A 24,398-nucleotide genomic window follows, 5' to 3' on the forward strand; every position below is an offset into this window, starting at 1 on the left:
TTTTTACATAAAACAATACCACATAGTAAGCACTATTTTTTTCTCTCAATAATTTTTGACATCTATTATGCTAATGTAACTCTAGAATTTTTCCTTTGAACTATTTTATTTTTTTTATAAATACCTTTATTTTTATGTGGTGCTGAGGATTGAACCCAGCAACTCATAAGTGCCAGGTAAGCGCTCTGCCACTGAGCCACAATCTCAGCCCCTGAACTATTTTATTATACAGTATGTGCCATCCATTTTTTAATCATATTCCTACTAACATCAGTAGGAATTCTTACTGAATCTTAGGCTGTTTGACATTTTTGCTATGAAAAACAATAAATATTAGGCTGGAGGTGTAGTTCAGTGGTAGAGAACTTGAAGGCCCTTGCTTTCATCCCTAGTAACAAAAAAACAAAATAAATTAAACCCAAAACTATCAAATTGCTCTTTTTTTTACAGTTATCTCAATTTAATTTTAATTTTATTTTTTTGGTACCAGGGTTTGAACTCAGGGACACTCAACCACTGAGCCACATCCCCAGTCCTATTTTGTATTTTATTTAGAGACAGGGTCTCACTGAGTTACTTAGTGCCTAGCCATTGCTGAGGCTGGCTTTAAACCCGCGATCCTCTTGTCTCAGCCTCCTAAACTGCTGGGATTATAGGCGTGTGCCACCATGCCCAGCCAACAGTAATTTCAATTTTTAAAAGTTATTTTCAGTTGTAGATGGACACAATACCTTTAGTTAATTAATTTATTTCTATATGGTGCTGAGGATCAAACCCAGTGCCTCACATGTGTGAGGCAAGTGCTAAACCACTGAGCCACAACCCCAGCTCTAATTCTCTCAATTTTAATTTTTTCAATTTTGTTAATATTTTCTCCTCATTATTTTTTTCTTTCTATTTTGTTGCTCTTTGTTGTATACCTTCCTTCTTGATTTAAACACAGGTTCATTTTTCATCTGTCTTATTTTCAAATGCAGGTAACAAGTTGTATGAATTAATATAAGCTAACATTCATTTACCTTTGCCTTTGTATTACATTCTATGTATTTCGACCTGCACAGGCTTAACTGTTAAGTTATAAATATTCAATTTTTTCTACTCTGATTTCTTTCATTCATCAATTATTTTTAAGAGTTCTTCCCTGCAACCCTGCCCCATTCAACGGAGTCCTCTGTCCCATTCCACCCCAGCTTATATAGGCTAGAGGGTTTCACAGATGTATTATGTAAATATAAAAAACCACAATAAATCAACATGGTAGAATGAAAAAAGGTGTGTGAGAACAAGAAGCTACTCAAACACAGCTTTCCGTGTGCTAGGCATTGTGGCACGTGGAAACAGGAACAGACGTTTCAACACACAATTACAGCATGATGTGATATGTACACGCATGTTTAAAACACTCATGGAGGAGCAGAGGAATGAATAACTCTTCTGTATAGTTAGAGAAAATTTTATGTAGAAAGAAACAGTTGAGTTTTTGAAGGATTTCTAAGTCCTTAAGGGACAGAGATATTCTAGGGAAGAAAGAAGAGCATGCCTACTTGTAGGGAAAAGGTATGAAAAACACAGCACACCCAAAGGACTGCAGGGAACTTGCTAGGTCTGCAGTAGCATGTGCAGAGAACAGTGATGACAATGAGAAGCTGGACAAGCAGGGGGAAGTGAGTTCATAAAGGACTTGTATGTCATGCTAAGTGGTCTAGGTTGCTAACTGATGCCACAGTGAAACAGTAAAGAAGTCACATCTGGATTGACATCTAAAATGAAAATATTTCAAATTAGCCTCACTCACCTTTCAACACTATTTAGGTAAGAGGATCCATCGTGGCCTCCTACTGCATATAATAGGTCATCAAGAACACTGACCCCAACTCCACATCGCCTTTTGCTCATTGAAGCTACCATTCGCCATTCGTTGGTCTGAGGATCATATCGTTCAACACTGGAAATGGCATCTCCACTGCACCAACCACCAACTGGGAAGGAAAGAGAAGGTTAAGAGAGTACCTGTCCTAAAGGCAGAATATATCCCTGCTAACCTTACTGGGACCTAAAGCATGGACTAACAAATGTGTCTAAAAGCAGATTAAAAAGTAGATTACAGCCATAGGACAGTTGGCTTGGACCTTGGTCGTGGATTTCCACTTTACAACTGTAAGAAAATAAATTTCTTTTTGGTTAAATTACCCAGTATTTTATTATGGCAGACTGAACATATTAATAGAGTAGATAGTGTTCAGAATAACACTTTCAAACTGAGTTCCATGAAGCTCCTCTAAATGACCCTTAAAAAAAAGGTAGAGTTGTGGTAGGTAAGCTTAATTTGCTTTTTTTTTTTTTTCTCTTTCAACCAGGGATTGAACCTGGGGATGCTCTACCACTGAATCACATCCTGTACCTTTTGTTTTTTTAAACAACTAATTTTGTTTTGGAGTTGTAAATGGACAGAATGCCTTTATTTTATTTATTTTTATGTGGTGCTAAAGATCAAACCCAGTGCCTCATACATTCGAAGCAAGTGCTCTGCCATTGAGCTACAGCCCCAGCCCCCTTCTTTATTTTTTGAGTCAGGGTTTCATTAAGTTGCTCAGGGCCTCACTAAGTTGCTGAGGTTGGTTATGATCCTCTTGCCTTAGTCTCCTGAGGTTCTGACATTGTCGGCGTGTATCACTATGCCTAGCTTAACATGTTTTTCTTTTAAATCATCTCTATTTCAATCCAAAATAAGAGCTGGATTCTTAAAAAAAATAAAGTGTCATGATATTGTAACCTCTAAACCTTTGAAAATGACTTGTTTCTTAGAGTCTCGGGTAAATTCCTGAGTCAGACTACTAAGGCAATAATGTTCCTAGTCATCTTCAAGATAAATCTAAAAATTCACTTTTTAAAGTTCAAATTTCAATGTGAAATACAAATTTTACTTTATTATGCTTTTATTTAAATCAGAATGTACAACTAATACTAAATCACAGCAAGTTTTTTGAATAGCAATTTGTTAAGTTTGAATTCTGTAACTAAATATATACCAGGAATTTCAGTATCAGGGAAAGCATTCTTAACTCTAAAATAAAGTCAGACTGGAAATGTGAGGTTTTACAATACTTGAGACCTATCAAATAGCCTAACAGCTGTTCACTGCTTTATACTGCTCCAAACCAAATAAATATTTCATAAATGGTGATGTTCAATACCAAAGGGAAAAATAGGCCTTTAGGAAACCAAATTTAAATCTTTCATGTGACTTAGGAAAGCAAGAAAATGTTTGTTAAATGTTTGTTAAACTGCCTTGTGGCAATTCATCTGTGCATTATGATTTCCAAGGCAGCAACTGATGTCATAACTGGTGTTACGGACTGTCCTTCGAAATTCACAAGTTGATGCCAAAGCCACATGATCACTGTATTTGGACACAGCCTTTCAGGAAATTACTGAGGTTAAATGAGGTCATGTGAGTGAGTCCTTTGTCTGCTAGGACTGGTGTACATGTAGGAGGAAGGGACATCAGAGTTCTCTTTTTACCTTTGCACACAGAGAAAAGGCCACGTAAAAAGGAGACAGAAGACACCCTCTGCAAGCTGAAGAGAGAGGCCTCAGCAGAAGCCAACCCTGTCCACACTTTGATTTTAGACTTCAGTTTCAAGAACTGTGATAAATAAATTTCTATTATTTAAGCCACCTAGGCTATGACACTTTGTTATGGTAGCCCAAGGAGACTTATACACTGTAGCTAGCAAAATCCAAGTCCCTCTCTTAGAACTCTCAATTTGTGTTAAGCAGCATACTGAAGAAAAAACACTGGGGAAGGGGGATATACAGTTTTATACATATGAGATGTTGACTAACAAGAAGCACTTCACAAAGATTTGGTCAAAAAGTGTTAAGGCAACTGAAAACTGACAGATGTCAATAAGACTAGGAGAAAATAAGAGGAAAAGCCAGAAACAAAGATATCAATAGGATGTAAAAGGCTCCTGAGTCAAAAACTACTGAGATTACACATCTGCTCTTAGGCTTCCAGTGTTTATTTCCACAGAGTGATGAAGAAAGATGGATTCCATTTTCTAAGGATATGTGAAAATTAGTGACTTGGCATTTCAAAGATTAAAAAAATAAAAATAAAAACAAAAACAAACTGAACATTATAGACATATGGGTCCAGATCTAAAATTATGTTGGTGAACAGTGTTGGTCAAGAACAGAGTTGAGCTGGGCGTGGCACACACCTGTAATCCCAGTGGCTTGGAAGGCTGAGGCAAGAGGTTCATGAGTTCCAAGCAAGTCTCAGCAACTTAGTGAGACCCTGTCTCTAAATAAAATATAAATATAAAAAAAGGGCTGGGGATGTGGCTTCCTGGGTTCAATCCTTGGTACCAAAAAAAAAAAAAAAAAAGAGTTCAGGCTGAGCTTGGTGGTGTACACCTGTAATTCCAGCGTCTCCTGCGGCAGGAGGACTGCAAAGTTTGAGGCCAGCTCGGGCAACTTAGCAAGAAGACCCTTAGCAACACGACGAGATCTGGTCTCAAAAAACAAAAAGGGATGGAGTTGTAGTTCAGTGATAAAGCACCCCGGGGTTTAATCTCCAGCATTGAAAAAAAAAAAAAATAGAGTTCAGAAAACCCATACTGGTGATAAAGGAAAAGAGCTAATGGCTCTTCTCTACAAATGAAATCTGACTAGTGTAAGAAAGGTGACCGATGATTTTATTTTCCTGCTTTATATTTTCTGTGCTAATCAAAATTTCTATACTACTTGCACATTTACTTATATAGTGAGAAAAAAATGTGTTTTTTAAAAGTAGGTTATCTGACTGCAGCACTGCAAAAAACCCCACAAACCTACAAAAACAGGCCATCTTTCATATATAAGTGAATTCATAAATTACTACTGCTGCTAGAACGTGGCTTTGGTTTTTCTTTTTCCAATACTTTTGAAGAATCAGGGCTAATTTCTTATTAGAGTTCCTCATGTTCAGTTATTCTTCAGTGAGTGCCTACTCTGACAAGTCCAAAATGCAATCTGGAAACTATGAGAACGAATTAGAAATGGTCCTTGACCTCAGTACCTAATGATAATACAGTGGAGGAACCAGACACCAAATCAGCAATAACCAACAATGAGACCATGAAACAGATCCAATTTAACAGGCTTCTGAAGAAGGTGAAGCGGGTGTAGCTTCATCAACATCATGATGTAGCCAGGTGCGGTGGCACACACCTGTAATCCCAGTGCCTCAGGAGGCTGACACAGGAGGATTGTGAGTTCAAAGCCAGCTTCAGCAACTTAGTGAGGCCCTCAGCAGCTCAGTGAGACCCTGACTCTAAATAAAATACAAAAAGGGCTGGGGATGTAACTCAGTGGTTAAGCACCTCTGAGTTCAATCCACGGTACAAAAGGAAAATCATCATGATGTAATCAAAAGAGGCAACTGAGATTTTATTAGGGAGAGTCACAAATAGAAAACTTGTCACCCAGTCTGTAGTGCACAACTATAATCCCAGAACCTGGGCAGGAGGATCAAAAGTTCAAGGTCAGGCTCAGCAACTCAGCAAAACTCAGTCTAAAAATAAAAAAATAAAAAAAGCTGGGGATGTAGCTCAGTGGAATAGAGCCCCTGGGTTCAATCTCCAATGCCAAGGGGGAGGGGGAAGGAAGGAAGGAAAGGGTATTATACCCTAAAGACTGCATAAAATTCTCTGATGAAAAGAAGAGATCACTTCATGTATCAAAATGGAAGAGCAGAATCAGAGAATGGCCATATCTAAGAGCATGGAATTACTGAAATCTGGAAGCTTAAATAAAAAAGGCTATAATAAGTTACAGCCAGTTTGATGAAGCAGGATTTGAAAAAATTCTGGAGTGCAGGTTGAGTATCCATCCCTTATATGAAATGTTTGGGACCAGAAGTATTTCAGATTTTGAAGTATTTGCATAGATTACCAGCTTAGCATCCTTAATCTGAACATCTGAGATATGAAAGTGCTCCAAAATACAAAATAGTTTGAGTCCGGACATGACTTTGGAGTATTTTTTGACTTTCAATAAAGGATACTCAACATGTAAGAAGTTGTAATAGATAGTAAGAAAGCTGTTATTCCGTGTTATTCAGGTGGGTAAGGGAGCTGACTGCAGGGCAGAACTGAAGCACATGAAATTGGAAGATCTCAAAGACAGGGGCAGATAGAAGGAGTAAAACAATATAGCATGCTGTCTTGAGCTCAATGTAGGATAACAGAGCCAAGAAAGGGTCTGTGTCATATAACATACAAGGTGATGTTGTTTGGCAACTCCATGAAATTACAAGTTGATACACATACACTGGTATATAAATCAATGCATGTGACTCATTTTTTAAAAAAATTTTAATATTTATTTTTTTAGTTATAGGTGGACACAATATCTTTATTTTATTTGTGTGGTGCTGAGGTTTGAACCCAATGCTTCATGCATGCTAGGTGAGCACTCTACCTCTGAAGCCACAACCCCAGCCTGCATATGACTCATTTAAACGAAATATAACTGCAGGATATTTTTGGAAGTATAAAAATAGAGCACTCTTTCTCTTCTTCGTACTGGGGATTGAACCCAGGGCTCTCTACCCCTGAACTATAGCCCCAGCCCTTTTTATTTTTTCTTTTGAGACATGGTCTAGCTAAGTTGCCCAGATTGGCCTTGAACTTGCTATCATCCTGTCTACCTCCTAAGTAGCTGGAATTACAGGTGTGTGTCACCATGCCCAGTAAAAATACATCACTCTTTGGGAGACTACCACTGTTGTATTATGGGTTTAGAGTTAAGCTACCTGATGACTTAATAGGTACAGTGATATCACAAGTGTCTAAACAATTATTCAAGTCACATTGGAAAATATTTGACTTAGTTATGGGAATATTAAAATTCCAACCTGCAAAGAGTACTTCTCCACATCGAATAGGTTTCCGTGGTCTTGTCCGTGGTCCTTGCATTAGTGGTCGTTCTTGAGGCAACAGGAGGTAGTTTTTAGCTTCATCCACCAAGTCTCTGTAGAAAAAAAGATTTTGCCTTTATTCTAATGTAGAAATAACATTGCCATTCAAGTCCCAATATGGTTTAGGAATATATACATTGGCAAAAGGGAGCAAGCATAAATCAAATCAAATCATGAATGCCAGCCAATATTAAATTGGCACAAACATAGAAGCAGTGATGCCAGTCACACTATGAATTGTGGATTCATTGGATTTCCATCATGACTTAATAATTCTGAAGACTTAGCCTAAAGCTCAACATGCTTACAGCCAACAATAACTTATGAAAAACTAAAAATTACAACTCAATTACCAGCTTGCATAGTTACTACTTTCTAATGAGTTTTATTAGATTCTGCAGAATACTGGAAAAGCAGCACATTAGCCGGGGCACTAGATACTTGCTATATTAATTAAGGTAACAGAACTGGGTCAAATATTGGATTGCTAAAAAGAAATAGTCTAGAGTTACTTAATACTAATTTATTATCTGGTATCATATGAATAATTTAATCTTAACAAGCACAGTGAGATGAATAAAAATTTCTTCTAATTAAGTTGCTTTAAGAACCTGATAATTATGCTTGTGAATACAGTACTCTAAAACAAACTGTTAGTGTATGTACTTACTTCACTTGAGTCCTTCATGTAATGCAGTGCCTTCTTATTGCAAATTCTGTTCCTCTCTTCTTCCTTAGCTAAAGTGTTGCCTAAAATACTTTATATTTTGATTTCTCTTATTATTTATGTTACCAAGAGTTAATTTATTCCTGTCAGACCAGTCCCAAGAATCACTCAAAAATGTACTTTCCAACATAAGCTTTTGTTAAAGCTCCTTCTGAGTTATCTATTCTAAAAACAAAAATTGACACAACAAAAAGGCCAGGAGCAACAGTGCACGCCTGTAATTCCAGAGACTTAGGAGGCTAAGGCAGGAGGATCTAGGTTCAAAGTCAGCCTCGGCAACTTAGCAAGGACCTAAGCAACTTAGCCAGACCCTGTCTCAAAATGAAAAAATAAAAAAGGCTGGGGATATGGCTCAGTGGTAAAGTCCCTCTGGGTTCAATCCCTGGCACCAAAACACACACACAAAAAAAAAAAAAAAAAAGAAAAAAGAAAGAAAAGAAAAAAACGCCCCAAAAGCCAAAAGTTTTTTCAAGTTCCATACTTGAAAGACTTTGATCTCCTAATTGCCAGTTTTTAAGTCAGTCAAGGGTTCCTAGAAAGAGCACTATAGGGCTACTACTTAGAAAGCCAATGCAAAATTAATAGTAACAACAATGTAGTAACATGCTGCTCCCTATTTTACATGCTTCATATATATTAACTCATTTAATCTTTATAGCAGCTCTATGGAATAGGCACTATTATTAACCTACTTCCTGAATGAAGAAACTGTAGCACAGAGAGGTTAAAGTAACTTGCTCAAGGTCACAAAATTAGTAAATTGTGAGGTTAAGATATCAAGAAGACTCTTTTAAAAGAAACTTCACAAGTATCATTAAATTTCTACATCAGAATTAAAATAATCTGATTACGCTTAACGAAGGAGGAGAGTTATCAGTGTTTTGTTTCTTCAGATTTCAGTGCATATAATTCATATGGTTTCCTTTTTTGCTATTGCAAATATTTAGGGGAATTATTAAAATTAAAATTTAAAAGACAGATATCTTAAAATCCCCTGTAGCATCTCCCGTTAAACAACAGGCCTTGGATTATAGAAGAAATGCAGTGAATCTGCATGTCCTACCTCTGTTGTAGAATTAGGGTTAATCCCAAATTTCTTTAATCATCAAGAGAGGCACAGAGATGAGTGTAGTTTTAAGGAGTACTGACTTGTTCTTTCACCTTTCTATTTAGAACATTCTTCATAATTGGAAAAAAATTATTAAAAATGATTTCATTTTTAATGGTTTCAGACTTGAACCTAAATCTTAAGATATTTCAAACTGGAAAATTAATTTGTTAAATTTTGTGTCTGTTACAGAGACAGTCTAGTAAAATAGTTTTTTGTTTCGTTATGTTTTAGTCAAAAAACATTTGGAAACTAGCTCCAGTGGAAATCTTTCCAAAGTTACTTTAGGAGTTGGTCTTTAACTCTGTCCACAGTTTTAGAAAGCAAGTCTGGTCCTATTTCCCAACAAGACGTATGTGATGGAATGAAAGAGTGCTCACTAACACAGAGTCAACAGCATTGTCCACTTTATCTCAAGAGAAAAAAGCAGAGATTGCCTCTTCAAAGTCAAGCTAGCATTAAAATCTTAGAAATCTACCTCTTTATTGCCACTTCTACACCACTAAGCACCACACATAAAAAACTAATGGAAGGGAATACTGGAGGTTCAGTCCTCTCTTCTTCATTCTCTTCCTCTTGACCCTAGCCCAGAAGAAAAACCTGTTAAAAACCGCCCCGGTTTCAGCACTAAGAAATATAACATTTTAGAAGCAATAGGAGATTAAAAGAAAACATTTATGTTTATTTTTCTCCTCTAGGGCCACTCATACCTGCATTCTTCATCACTTTTAATGAGAGGATCAGAGCCTACTGTGCCCACCAGGAACTTGGGACTAAGCAGGGGCAAACGGACATGCTGTAGCACCTATGAGATAAGAAATACTATTAATACTAAAGGCATGAAGTCTACCCATAAGATTGTCAAGGAAATACAAGACCCATGCTCCCCTACTCTGCTTCCAAGTATTATGGTAGCTAGTTGAATATGATAAGGAAGAAGGATGACAGGCACAAACACTAAAACTAAATGACTTATTCTAACTAACAAGTCAGTAATGTGAAATGACTGAAATACACTAACATCACTTTAGAATGTTACTTTAAGTTTTAACAATGTTAAAGCTCTTCTGTAACTGTACTCAAATTCACTCACAATCTGAAAAAATATTCTGTTAATTATTAAAGAGTATAATAGTCCCCTGTTATCTGCAATTTCACTTTCAGTGGTTTCAGTTACTGGTAGTCAACCTTGGCAGAAAATTTTAAATGGAAAGTTCCAGAAATAAACAATTCAATATAAGTTTTAAATAACTATTATCACAGTATATTGCTGTAATTGTTACTATTGTTGTTAAACTTCTACATTGCCTAATTTATAAATTTAACTTCACCACAGGTATGCAATGTATAGGAAAAAAATTAGTATACATAGGGTTTGAAGGTTTCAGGCATCTAGCTGATCTTGAAGTGTATCCCCTGCAGATAAAAGGGGACTACTGTATAGTCATAACAAGTGATCATTCCTGCCCCAATTTATCCACTTATTATTCAAGGTATAATAGGATTTCTAAGCTATCAAAAAGCATCCTTGCTTTTTGTTCATTTTATATAATTTAGATTTTTGAATCGTGCTATAGCTCAAAAGTAGAGTCCAAAATAGAAGGGAAGCAAAGAAGTAAAAAGTTCACTATGATAAGCACTCAAATGCTTCTAAACACTTCCTTGGAAATAGGTAAACTGTCTTGGAGTCTAATACAAGGGTTTCATTTTTGCAAGACAAGTGCATACTGTTTCTTCTGGTACAAAGCAGTTTAGAGAAGTGTTTCTAGTATTACCTGGGGCAACTGAGGGCGTCTTTCCTGAATACTGTACTTGACCCACGCCATCACTGCATTGAACACTTGCTCTTCACTACGAACATTCAGCTCATCACTAGAGATGATATCAATGAGTTGATTGGCTGGAAGTAACATGAACTCTTCACTCTCCATTACCTGTTCAAAGTTAGGTAAGAATGAAAGGGGGGGGGGGGAAGAAAAGAAAAGAAAGAAAACTTATGAGTACATTTGATTTAATTTTTCTTCAGGGTTATTTGGCAATACTATTCCACAATGGAATGTAAGTTTAAAACAATATCTGAAGTATGGTTTAAAAATAAAGTATAGAGATCACAATCAAAATTTTACAAAAATAATCACTTGTGACTTAAGCAATTTAAGACAAATGACATTTTCCCTTAAAGATCAAATAAGCCAAATTAACTATATCAAATTAAAATTCCACAAATGTCCAGAGGTACATAAAGAGTCAGGAAAAGCTTTCAGAGGAAGATTAGTTGATTAAGAGCAGTATTTAGGGTAGAAATACTAAGGGGTCAGTTTTAAAAAAAGAATGAGGCTGCCTACAATTCTGCAACATGAATATGAGGAGAGCAGGAGACCAACCTCTGAGGACCACACAACTCTGATACATATTCTAATGAGAACTACAAACTGCCAGGATTTATCTTTACTCAAGTCTAGGGAACTGTAAGATGGAGGCGCAGGCAGCCACAGATTCCAGGCTCTCCTGAGTGTACTCCTCAGGGTGTGACTAAGGGCAGGATGCAGCAGAAAAGGTAGTGGCCACTGCTCCATCCCTCCAGACGGGGCTACCTGGAATGTCTGCTGGTCCAGCAGGATTGGCCGGGAGCTGGTTCCCCCTGTGCTGCCTGAGGCAGACCAAGTTTTCTCTTGAGATTGGGTTATTTTCATCCTCATCAAACTCAACAGACTATTTAGCAGGATATATAAGGCTATAACAATAATTTGAATATTTGGTCGTTTTCCTCAAACACATTAGAAAAAACGCAAATCTCAAAATGAAACAGTTAAGGGCCATTAGGTCAGTTATACCTTTTAATAGCTCAAGTTTTCAAAGATCTCTGTGAAATACTTTCCAGGGTTCAGGATATAAATATTAGCTAAGGCTGCTTAGTCAGGCAACAATAAGTAGAATGGTTGCATTTTATTCTTTGTAGTAGGGTTGCCAGATTTAGCAAACAAAAATATAGCACATACTTATACTAAAAATTATTTGTTGTTTGTCTGGAATTTAAATTTAATGGACAGTACTGTTTTATCTGGCTTCCCTGTGTTGGGAGTGGGTGAAGGGCTACAACATCGAGAATCGTTTGGAGTTTAGTTCCTAGTGTGTTGGTTTCATATCAAGCACAACTTTAGCCATGGCTGAATCTTCCTTTCCCCTTTTTTATTTTCTGATGTCCTCTCTTAAGTACAAGTATGGTATCATGTATCTTTGTAAAGTGTCTTAATATTCTTTTAAGATCTTGTCAAAGAGTAAGATTTTTTTCCTTTTCCCAACATATTGATTAAAAACCAAATGTTACTGAAATATCACCAGGTTTAAAGTTTATGAATAAACCACTATGATACTAATAATTATTTAACAAAAACATGACATAGCAGGAAGGCATGAAAATTTGTGTAAAAATATATTTGGCACAAAATAAGAGCAGAAAGTAAAAAAATAATACTGGTGATAGACAAAGTCTGCTAAAATGCCAATTCTTTTTCAGCAACAAGAAATAGATATTAGTAATATATCATCAGGGCAAATCTAGCACTGAAATCTACCCTGAACCAAATGACAGGTTAAGAAAACATGATTAAAAATTTTTCTTAACTAAGAGTTTTGAGGAGATTGAATTTTAAGACCCACACTATTATGATAATCATAGTTTGCTTTCCGTTTCTTCAGATGAACGCAGATACTATTTGAGAATGAACAAAGCTAAAAACAAGCAGAGTGAATAAGCAAAGTCACCTAGACTTTTTCTAATGTAGTATATGGTGAACTTTGTGCTGCTGAGTTTAAAGACAATTTTAAAATTTGTTTCTGAATAAGAATGACACTGTATGCATTAGGCTAGGTCTAATAAAACAGAAGGAAATTAAGGATAAATCTGATAAAGTTCAGAAGTAATTTAAATGTGTCATAAGTGTTAACCCCCAAATGGTGATCCTCGTTTTACACCTATGTGGACTAATACACTGCAATTTCATTATGGTATGTATCAAATTCCCTTGAAAGGCAAGCTCAGAACTAGAAGAGACTGCAGAATTTCCTTATGGTTAATAGTGTTCTGATCTAAGAAAAAGTTATGATTAAAGCAGAACTTTAAAAAAATCAATTTGTGACTGAAAAGAAATATAAACTATTAATATGCACAAATAAGACAGGATGCCAAGAACACTCTAAAGAATCAAGAACAGGGTATATGCTGATGATGCTACTCAGGAGATTAAAGCAGGAAGATTACAAGATCAGGCCAATCTGGGCAATTTAGCAAGACTGTCTCCCAAAACAAAACAAAACAAAAAGGGCTAGGGATATAGCTCAGTGGTAAAGTGTGCTTGGGTTCAATTCCCAGTTTCCTTTTTGGTTCTGGAGATTAAACTCAGGGGCACTAGACCACTGAGCCACATCCCCAGCCCTATTTTGTATTTTATTTAGAGATAGAGCCTCACTGAATTGCTTAGTGCCTCACTAAGTTGCTGAAGTTGGCTGTGAACTCATGATCCTCTTGCCTCATACTCCGGAGCCACTGGGATTACAGGCATGCGCCACTGTGCCAGGGTTCAATTCCCAGTTTAAAAAAAAAAAATGGTAGAAGTAACTCAAAGAATAAGAAATTCAGTAAGTAACTTTCATATACATTAATGATAACCAGTTAGAAGATATAGTGGAGGAGAAAAACTAAATAGGAGAGGGAAAAAAAAACCAAATCTACTTAAAAAAGAAATCTGTAAAGCCTACATGAAGAAAATGATAGAACATTCCTGAGTGATTCAAAATAGTTAAAGAAGTGAAATCTTGTTCTTTAATATGACATCATATATAGGACTGTTCTTAACTTATAGATTAATATGATTCCATAAATATATAAATAAGTTTTTTCTTAGAGTTGGATAAGGTGATATTAAAGTTCATCTGGGAAAATAAACATGCAAAAAGAGTTCAGGTACAAGAGAACCTGCTCAGCATGCATAGCCCAGCACTGCAGGGTGGTGGTGGTGGGAGTCACATGTATATCTCATGTAAGGATATATTGTAAAGCCTTAATAAATAAACCATTACAGAAAACAGTGGAGTACATTGTCAAATACAAAGGTACAAAAGCAAATACATACAGAAATCTAGTACATAATACAGATGCTACCTTGAGATACAGTCTACCTCACACTACTAGTTGACCATTTAGAAAAAGACAAAACTTGGCTCATATTTCACACAATACACAAAGATAAACAGACCACATACATAGTAGAAAAAAAAATCTGTGTGAATTTTTCTGTAACTTGATATAGGTGAAGGCTTTTGAATTCTGTCTTGAAATTCTAAATGTAATAAGACTGATACATTTGACAACATTTAAAAAAGCAAAAATTGCTGGTTGTGGTGACACATGCCTGTAATCCCAGTGGCTCAGGAGGCTAGGGCAGGAAGATTATGGGTTTGAAGCCAGTCTCAGCAATTTAGTGAGGCTGAAAACTAGTGAGACCCTGCCTCAAAATGAAAAATATAAAGTGCTAGGTTGTGGCTCAGTGCTTAAGCACCCCTGGGTTCAATCCCCAATAAACAAAACAAAACAAACTCAAAACCAAAAACTTTTGCATGACCAAAAATATAACAAACAAAGTTGAAAGACAAATGTAAACTGGAAAAAATATTTATATCCATTATATCATAGATAAAAGGTTGTTATTGTTAATAGGGGGAAAACCCTAAAAGCTTAATAGAATAATGGGGAAGAATTATTACATAATTTGCAAGAATTATAAAAATGATCCTTAAACACATAAAAAGATGTTTGACTTTGCTTATCTTAAGAGAAATGCAATTTAAAACTATATTACTCTAAAGATTAAGTCTCAAATTCTTACCATGGTCTATCAACTCTGATGTGATTGGGCCTTCTTCCTTCTGTGAAATCATGAGGTAACATCCTACCCCAGGTCTTGGGGTCTAGAGTAGGTTGTTTGTTTTGTTTTCAGTTCTTCAAACTTGTTTAGTGTCTCAGAATTTTGCATGAGCTGTTCCAGAATCCAAGTTAAATACTTCTACACACTTCCAAATCACTCAAGGCTTCCTTCTCTGCAGACCCCAGTGATGATAATTATTTGTGTAACAGGCCCACAATAGTCATCTAGATTAGCTAAATTATAAACTCCATGAGTAGAGACTGCGGGTGTTCGTTTACTACTGTATAGCCTATGCGGATGAAACACAATAGGCTTTATAAAGATCCGTTCAATGAATAAGTGAAAAATAGTGTTCACTGAAAAATTCTTTGATACCATATAAATTTTTCTGATTATTGCTTGGTATTTTGGTTACTCACAAATAACCTCTGGTCTATAATTTATTCTGCTGACTAATTCATATAATCAGGAAGAAAAGGCCTTGAGCAAATGACTGACTGCAGTTATTCTATCAGGTAATAGATCCTCTTATGAATTAATGGACTGTATTTTGGTTTATAAATTAACTCTTTATAAATTGGCTAGTGAGAAATGACTTTTACTGGCAAAACACAACATTGGCCTCTAAAGTAAAAACCAGGTTTAGCCAGGTGCAGTGGTGCATGCTTGTAACCCCAACAACTGGGGAGACTGAGGCAGGAGGATTTCAAGTTTGAGGCCAGCTCAGCAACTTAATGAGACCCTGTCACAAAATAAAAACAGGGGCTGGGGATGTGGCTCAGTGGTTAAGCTCTGCTGGGTTCAATTCTTGATACCAAAAAAAAAAACCCAAAAAACAAAACAACAAAAAAAACCCAGGTTTAGAATTTAAAACAACTTGATATTATGAATGAAAACCAGTAGTAAATATCCAAGCAGATGTCATTTATTGGAGATTGTGAACCCATATTGTCCTTCCAACAAATAGGTTAAGAATGCATTCAAACAACCATGTACAGCTCACCTCTTGAAAGTTATGCTGAGTGAACTTGTCTGCTATCCTCAGCAACTCACGGCAAGAATGTGTGTCAGCAAAAGCCCGAATGCCCAGGCAGTTAGAAGGATCTAATTGTCTCTTTAAGAATTCACAGCAGGCTTCCTGTATTTCTGCCAGCTGGAGGAGGCAGGCAGCTGGCAAAAGGGTCTGAACGTTGCCTTCCTCCACAGTTATCTGGGAGGTATACGCAAAGTCAATCAGAAGCTCCATGGCCCTCTCATCTATGTCTCGGATCACGACCTCTGTCTGACGGCTCTCCGCCAATTCTCCCGTAAACATAGCTCGGAAGTAGGGACTACAGGCTGACAAAATGACTCGATGAGCATATATCTTTTTAGCGCCCACAACTAGCACCACATCGCATAGCTCCCGGTGCTTTCTCAGTAGGTTAATCACTTCCAAGGTTTGTCGAGGGTGCTTGTCTGAGATATAGGGCATACGGGCAGGTTGGGGAACCCCTTCTGGCAGTTTATTGGGGTCTCCAAGGGTGCAGCGGCTTGTTACGTCCATTCCAGTCTCTCCTGGGCGAATGTTGGTACACCTATGGGAATGGGGAACAGGAGAGAAGGTGACAAGTATTAGAAACTCTCTTTTGCCCTAACTAAAGTGTTCCTAAGTCAAGAGGTAAGGAAACTTGCAATTACTGAGAGAAAGAAACGCACCCCTAAAGAACTCCTTTTCTAAGAACTCTAAAGCTCAAATTTCTTCAAAGTCTCTTAAATTGGCATTAATTCCAAGTCAGAGCCCTTTTACTACATAATCCTATAAAATAAAGGGTAATTCATCCCAGAAGTTATCAGAAAATAATCAGAATAATTAGATGATATTAAAACAGTAAAGAAAATGGCCAGTAAAGTACTGATTTATTTAGCAGGACTCTTTTTTTTGTAAAGAGAGAGTGAGGAGAGAGAGAGAGAGAGAGAGAGAGAGAGAGAGAGAGAGAGAGAGAGAATTTTAATATTTATTTTTTTAGTTTTCTGCAGACACAACATCTTTGTTTGTATGTGGTGCTGGGGATCGAACCCGGCCGCACGCATGCAAGGCAAGCGCGCTACCGCTTGAGCCACATCCCCAGCCCCTAGCAGGACTCTTAAGAGCCTGTAGAGTGGGGTCTCAGTGGTGGAACATTTGCCTAGCATATATGAGTCACTGGGCTCGATGCACACAGCACATAAAAATAAATAAACAAAATAAAGGTATTATGCCTATCTATAATTAAAAAAATTAAAAAAGAAGAGTCTTTAGAGCAAGATTGTTTGAGATTCATTTGGGTCTGGAAACATTAAATATGACAATGAGCCTCATTTAAAAGTACTACATATGTGCTGAGCAAGTGGTACCTGCTTATAATCCCTGAGACTCGGGAGTCTAAGGAAGGAGAATCCCAAGTTTGAGGCCAACCTGGGCAACTGAGTAAGAACCTGTCAGGAAAAAAAAAAAAAAAAGTGAAATAAAATAAGAAGGGCTGGGGCTGGGCTAGTGGAATAGCATCCCGTTAGAGTTGGGGTTTAATCCCCACTACAAAAACCAAAACAAAATAAAACAGAACAAAAAACTACATTATGTCAAATTCTCCCTCCAGATCAGTCTGAATTAGTGAAGCTTTACTCTGATTACAGGAGAAAAGAATAAACCCACATACACTTTTTAATTTGTAAGTAAGTAGTTTCCAAAGGTTTGAGTTTTGTTGGCAGTTTAGAGGTTTAGATTTTCCTAATAAGAGTGTTATGAATAGGGACAAGGTTTAGTTATAAAAATTCAGTGCCTTATAAGAAGCATTAAACATGAGACAGGATGAGAAAATACTGGCATACATTCCATACATTTAGTTAAGTATGTTCAACTGTGTGCATATACACGTTCACATATGTTTTCATAACTGGTTCCCTTTGTAAATTGCAGGTTATAAAAAATGAGTTTGAAAGTCACTATGTGGAGTTCTGGCCAAAGATTTAAAGTTCTAAGCCACAAGGGCCAAAAGATACAAAAAAGGAAAAGAAATAGAACATTTCTTTTTTTGGATTATTCAAAAAGACTTTTTAAAAAACATTTATTTTTTTAGTTACAGGTGAACACAAGGTCCTCCTTTTACTTTATGTGGTGCTGAGGATTGAGCCCAGTGCCTCCTGCTTGCTAAGCGAATGCTCTACCTCTGAGCCACAACCCTAGCCCCTCAAAGATTTTTTTGCTGCTATTGTCTTTGGTTTTTAAGTAAACAGTTTGGGGTAGGGTGACACTGGTGCTTGGGGAATTGACACTGATACTTGTCTCCATCACTGTGGAAGACTATAAACTGTATATTCAAGTGTGTGTGGCCTACCTGTGTTAAAAGATATACTTTTCAGAGGCTGAAATAATCATTTTATTTTAAAAAGGGATATGTGGAAAAAAATTGACATAAGTATTATATTTTGTTTTGGTTTTTGTAGTGGGGATTAAAACCGGGAAGCTATACCACGAAGCCCATCCCCAGCCCTTCTTATTTTATTTCATTTTTGTTTGTTTTGTTTTGTTTTGAGACAGGTTCTCACTCCTTGGAGGAGTGTCTGTAAATTACCCAAATTCAATGAACACTGAATTATAGGACCAGGGCACAATATATACGTGTCAACATCTATACATTGTACAAGCTTTAAGTATGCAAACTGTGCTTCCTCACTTGGCATAATCTGTTACCCAGCTCCTCTTACTTAAGAGCTTGACTCCTTATTCCAGAAAGGTTCTTCTCCTAAACATCTGCAGAACTCTCTCCCTCATTTCTTTCAGATATTTGCTCAATTGTCAACTTACATACCACCCTATATGAAACCCCAACTCTTACTCCAATTACTTCCTTTACCCTTCTTCATGAATATATCACCTCCTGACATAATACACTGGCTCTCTCCCCCAACCAGAATGTAAACTTGGTGAGGACAAATGCTTTTGTCCGCTTGCTCACTCCTGTATTTTAATATCTGAGTCCAGGGCCTGCTAAATAATTGCTAATGAATTCAACTTTTCTTGTCAAAATAAGTTATACCCATCAATTTACTTGTCTAGTTCTCATGAAAAAGTACTCTGTTTGAAGCCAGGCAAGCATCGGACAAACCACTATGCTCTATCACATACTAGGTATAATCTTGGGGAAATCACCTTCCGTACCTCCCAGGAATGACAATGCTGAGTTTGTCTGAATGTTAGCTCCTCTTACTCCAAATTCTGTGCTTTATTATCCCAAACTCTCTTAGGCAATGGGACTGAGTATTTAAAATGGAAATGACCTTAGAAATCTGGTCTATGTTGCTATTATTCTCCAATGGGAGAAAAAGCAAACACATGGCCACTTGATTGTACCACACTACTCTTTTAGGAGAATGAGAGGGTACAAGAACAGGGATCACCAGTATGCTGAAAATTTAAGAGGCACCTCATTTTAAATATTACAAGAAGTTGTACTTAATTCTATACAGAAAGTTATTTTTTCCTGTATTTGTGCTATTCATCTTTTAAATGCACTTTTTTTTGGGGGGGGGAGGACTGGGGATTTAGCCTAGGGATTCACTACCACTGAGCCACATCCTTAGTCCATTTTTAAAAAAATTTTGAGACTGGGTCTTGCTAAGTTGCTGAGGCTGGCCTTGAACTTGGGATCCTCCTGCCTCAGCCTCCTGAGTTGCTGGGATTACAGGTATGCACCACCATGCCTGGCTATAAATGCACACTTAAAAAAAAAAATCTAAGCTCACACCTTTCATCATTTTCATTATGTCCAGAAGGATTTATTGGTAGAAAGTAATTCTTTTCTATATGTTTTCCAGGTGCCTTTGAAGGGAAATTATAATAAGAGACCTAGAAATAGATTGTATTCACACCTTGCCACATCTACGTTCACAACTTCTTTGTTTGGAGTCTGATGAAATAAATGCTCTAAAGATCTGAGGGGTGATGTGTTGATTTGAAGCTTTAACTACTCCCCTCCCCAGGATGGAGCAGAATCCTAGGAAAGATTTCACTGAAGGCTTGAGGAAGCAAGCTTTATTGTCCAAGTAAAAATTCAGCTAGAGAAACCAGGGGGGTCTCAGATTACTTGCTTTTCAATCTGTGGATTTCTATTCAAAAACTGAATTAATGACATTATAAAAATACAGGAAAAGAAACTAAACTCAAGTAACATTTTTAGTAAATGTCAAGTTTGTGAAAGAATCAGTATTTTTAAAATCAAAGGGAAGAAAATCTACTAATGATAACTTCAGCAGATATTGTACTCTTTTAGAAGTTATAAAAAAACGTAACTTCAAGATAAACTCTAGTAATGACATTTTACCAACAATTATTTCAAGCTTTAAAATAATTCTGATTTTATTCCTCTACCCCACCATAGGTGTCAAGGAAAACTTAACTATTTATCCAGTTTTAAGGATGAATTCTCAGTTCTCTTAAATCATTAACTGATGGCATTCCCTTATCTAAGATGGCAGTTAACACAAAGGAAAAGATTCAGGAAGAGGTTCTTTTGCTGGGCATTAACAAGAAGGCAGCACTGGTAGTGGTGGTAGAAAGGATTGGTTGAGAGGAAACTAATGCAATAGCAACTACATGAAAGAGAAGGAAGGAATTTGGGTCTAAGTGCTATCATCAAGCTATGGAATGAACCATCCCTGAAGCCCACCCTACCTCTGGTCTTGCAGTAAATAAATTATTCCAGTGATGAAGCCGGGCTGCATCAAGACTTTGTGTGACTTTCAGCCCCAAACATTATGACATCCAAAATACAGCAGCTAAAATGTGTAACAGCAAAACTAGTCACATATTCTAAATTTACTAACCAACCAAGTACAGAAACTTATTATTGTTTTGACTGGTTAATTACTGCTGTTTCCAGAGGGGCCCCCCACTATCTATAATTGCTGTGTTTTTCTATAGATACTATTGAGAGTTTAGAACTATGGTTTGAATTTGCGCCTTTTCTTACAAATGAAAAGACATGAAAAGATCTATCACTGAGCTATTTCACCAGCCAAAGACATACCAGGATTTAAAAGACTTCTATTATAGAGATATCAGGATTGAATAAAGAGAACTAAACTGCTCATAATAGTAATTTGGAGGGATAAAGTTGTAGGTGGAGGGCTGGGGTTGTAGCTCAGCGGTAGAGCACTTGCCTAGCACGTGTGAGGCACTGGATTTGATCCTCAGCACCACATAAAAGTAAATAAATAAAATAAAGGTATTGTGTCCATCTATAACTAAAAAAATATTTTAAAAAGTTGTAGGTGGCGAAAGAACAAGAAGAAAAACTGATTAAAAATGGTGGCAGACAGTGATATAAGGAGAAAGACAGCTAGTAAATTGCTGACAAACTCTATGACCTCCCCAAGGTATTCAAGAGCCCCGAGGTCATGGTGATGAGGAAACCAAGCTTTCAATGGTAGTGATCAACGAAGGAGGAGAGACAGTGAGTATGGAGTGTTTTTGGAGAAAACTGGTGTGAAAAGGGCAGACATATAGTAAGATGTCCATTTGCTTCTGGGGCAGGGGAGGACTTGAAAATGAATAAATACTGATGCAAAGAAATTTAAAAATATAAAGAGGAGAGAATAAATGCTGGAGCAAGATCCTTGAAGAGTGGGAGTGCACATAACCAAAATGCAGATGAAATGAATCTTAGAATAAAGGAAGAAGAGCTCACCTTGGGAGATCAGAGGAAGGATATGACAGGGAAAATAATGCAGAAAAAAGACGTGTTTATTCTGGGGAAGCATCAGGAAATTGGGGAAGTTCATTACCTCATGGCCTCTATTTTCTGTGAGGTCCAAAAAATGGGAGCAACACGTCATTTGCTCCCAGTGAGAGTGGTGATGGGATCATGAAGATGGGTAAGGATGTGAAATACCTGCTGTGGAACAAGTAAGCAATAACCAGGACTCACAGCAGCACTGCGGGATGATGACACTGTTGGCCCAAATGATTTTGAAGAGCATGGATACAGTAGCATGAATTCCCTGTGGTTGGTTTTATTCAGCAATACCCAACAGCCAAGATAAGAGAATATAAACTCATGGATGAATCTAGAGTTGGGAAATGCCTCAGACAAACTAAGGAGTTGGGTGATGATGAGAAACTGGATGCAGTGGTTGTAGCTCAGCAGCTGTAGCTCACTGAGGGTTGTAGTTCAGTCAGAGCACACATTTAACACACGCAAGGTCCTGGATTCTACCCAGGTACCACAAGGAAAAGTGCAGGCATGCTGTTTCTGACTGGTCAGAGAAGACATGAAGTATATATTCAAGAAGGTTAGAGGACAAATTAGTCATGTTTAAAATTTCAGGAAGATTTTTGAGTGATGAAGTGAACTGTTGAAATGAGAGAAGTCAAAGTCAGGAGTTCAGGAAGACAAGGATAAATAGATGGTTATCCCATGAATACTGATGTGTGCTAAAATGACAGTGAGGAGAATAATTAAATCATGTGCAAGTACAAAGCATGAACCAAAGAACAAATCAAATATCTTTAAAAAAATTTTTTTAGTTGTTGTTGGACACAATACCTTTATTTAATTTATTTATTTTTATGTGGTGCTAGGGCTCAAACCCAGAGCCTCGCATGCACGTGCTAGGCGAGAACTCTACCACTGAGCCACAATCCCAGCCCCACAAATCAAATATCTTAATTACTACTTCACCTTTACCAAAGAAATGCTACAAATTTTTTATATCTTGCTAAGCAAATAACATTTCTGCCCTCCCTAAGAGAGTCAACTTCAAATTTCAGAGTTATTAGGTTGCATCATACTCTCAGATCTACTAATCCATGATTTAATTAAGGAACTGAATCATTTTCTGTAAGTGGCTAAGATAATTTTAAAATTAAACACAATAGTTTAGAAAACATATCTTGGTTCTAAAGTATTTGTAATCAAATTTTATCTCTTAGTCCAAAGATATGTGGAATGTGTCCTTCGACTGGAACTGTGCTCCCTGTCTACTGGAATCCCTCTTCCAGTTCTGCTTATATGAAGGGTGTCCACCAGGCACTGTATGCCTTTTCTGATTTCATACTAAAAAGCCAGGCTGCCTAACCTTCATCTGAAAAGAGGTTGTGAATGTTTTAGCCTCAAGATACCTCATCACTGCTTACTAGATAAAATGAGTATAAGCTTTGGGCCAGGGATCAAGGCAAGGAGGAGGAGGAAGGGCAAGAAGCCATGCCAGCAAGCTGGTCTCCTTGTGTGTCAGGAAAACCTCCCTAGAATACCTCTCAGCAACTTCTGCTAACACTCTGTGGGCAACATAATATAACATAGCCACCCCCAAATGCAAAAAAGCTTAAGAAGTAGAGCACAGTATTTAATTTTCTCATGAGCCTCGTGAAGGTGGGAAGGGTAGAGGTGCTGAGCAGGCAGACCTACTGCATATGCATGCCAGGGGACATCAGATCAAGCAGATCTATTTTCCACTATATTTAAGTATACCTTTTAGAAAATCTTTAAAGATAAGAGATCTAAATAGATAATTAAATTCATGGAATAGCTTATATGATCTTCACTATGGGTAAAAAGTTATCAGTAAATTCATGGAATAGCTTATATGATCTTCACTATGGGTAAAAAGTTATCAGTAAAATCTCTAGATACAAGTAAATAATACCCAAAGCACCTAACGCCTCTATCCATTTTAGAATTTTTACTGGGTTTTCCTCCTAGGTTCCACCTTAAACACCCCTGGTACTGCCTAGGGTTCTGTCCTTGGCATTCTCCTTTCCTGTTCTACCTTCATTCATGTCAGTAGCCGGAAGAACCTTCTGCATACTTATGACTTAGAATTTTGGGGTGGGGGGAGCAATGGGGGATTGAACTCAGGGGTACTCCATCACTGAGCCACATCCCAGGCCTATTTTGTATTTTTTTAGAGACAGGGTCTCACTGAGTTGCTTAACGCCTTGCTTTTGCTAAAGCTGGCTTTGAACTTGTGATCCTCCTTGCCTCAGCCTCCCTAGCCACTGAGGATGACTTAGAATTTTTAAAAGAAATTCCTAGTTCAAATCTCTTTTCAGTTCCAGACCCATAATCCAGTTATAAGCTGAATACAGACACAATAATCCTCAAGTGAACAAAACAGACTGTATTCGTGGCTTACTGAAACCTATCCTCTTCTTTTTTTTTTTTTTTTTGTGGTGGTACTGAGGATTGAACTCAGGGTGAAAAATGGAAAACTATATTATAAAATGTTTTAGTTTCTCTAAATTATTAAAAATATCATCTTAGGACATTATTAGTGTTATTATAATATTGTTGGTAAGATTGCAAATTGGTACAATCTTTGAGGAGGAAAATTAGTCCTTATTATATTTTATTTTGAGACAAGGTCTATTGGCTCTTAAATATGTAAAGAATAAAGGTCAAACTCTTTCCCATGGCTATAGTTTTGTTCTCCATGTTTTTCTGGTTTCCACTTCGTTCCCCATATACCTTACACTCCATAAACTCACATTCCATACATGTATGATTTTGGGTGCCATTATGTTTGTTTCTTTACAAACTCTTCCTTCTGTTTATGGTGTCATTAATTTACTTGTTTCTTCAGAAGTAAGTTATTATCCTTTCTAGAAGATCCAGCTTAAATACCATCATCTCTGTGATGCTCTCCACATCACTA

General features: G+C 37.1%; 1 protein-coding gene across 2 annotated transcripts in view; it reads right to left on the bottom strand.

Moving 5' to 3' along the window:
- Klhl20 (kelch like family member 20) overlaps positions 1-24,398 on the bottom strand; it is a 40,457-nt gene that overhangs the window by 11,029 nt on the left and 5,030 nt on the right. For both annotated transcript variants that reach the window (XR_013088470.2, XM_076831890.2), the window contains exons 3-7: positions 15,730-16,303; positions 10,578-10,736; positions 9,513-9,607; positions 6,905-7,020; positions 1,796-1,979 (exon numbers count right to left, since the gene is read on the bottom strand). Coding sequence is in view for 1 of the 2 variants with exons in the window: in XM_076831890.2 (XP_076688005.1) it covers positions 1,796-1,979; positions 6,905-7,020; positions 9,513-9,607; positions 10,578-10,736; positions 15,730-16,303 (1,128 nt within the window). In the remaining variant the exon portion in view is untranslated. The remainder of the gene's footprint in view (positions 1-1,795; positions 1,980-6,904; positions 7,021-9,512; positions 9,608-10,577; positions 10,737-15,729; positions 16,304-24,398) is intronic.

Source organism: Callospermophilus lateralis, chromosome 13 (genome assembly GCF_048772815.1).
Source record: "Callospermophilus lateralis isolate mCalLat2 chromosome 13, mCalLat2.hap1, whole genome shotgun sequence".
NCBI classification, from domain to species: domain Eukaryota; kingdom Metazoa; phylum Chordata; class Mammalia; order Rodentia; family Sciuridae; genus Callospermophilus; species Callospermophilus lateralis.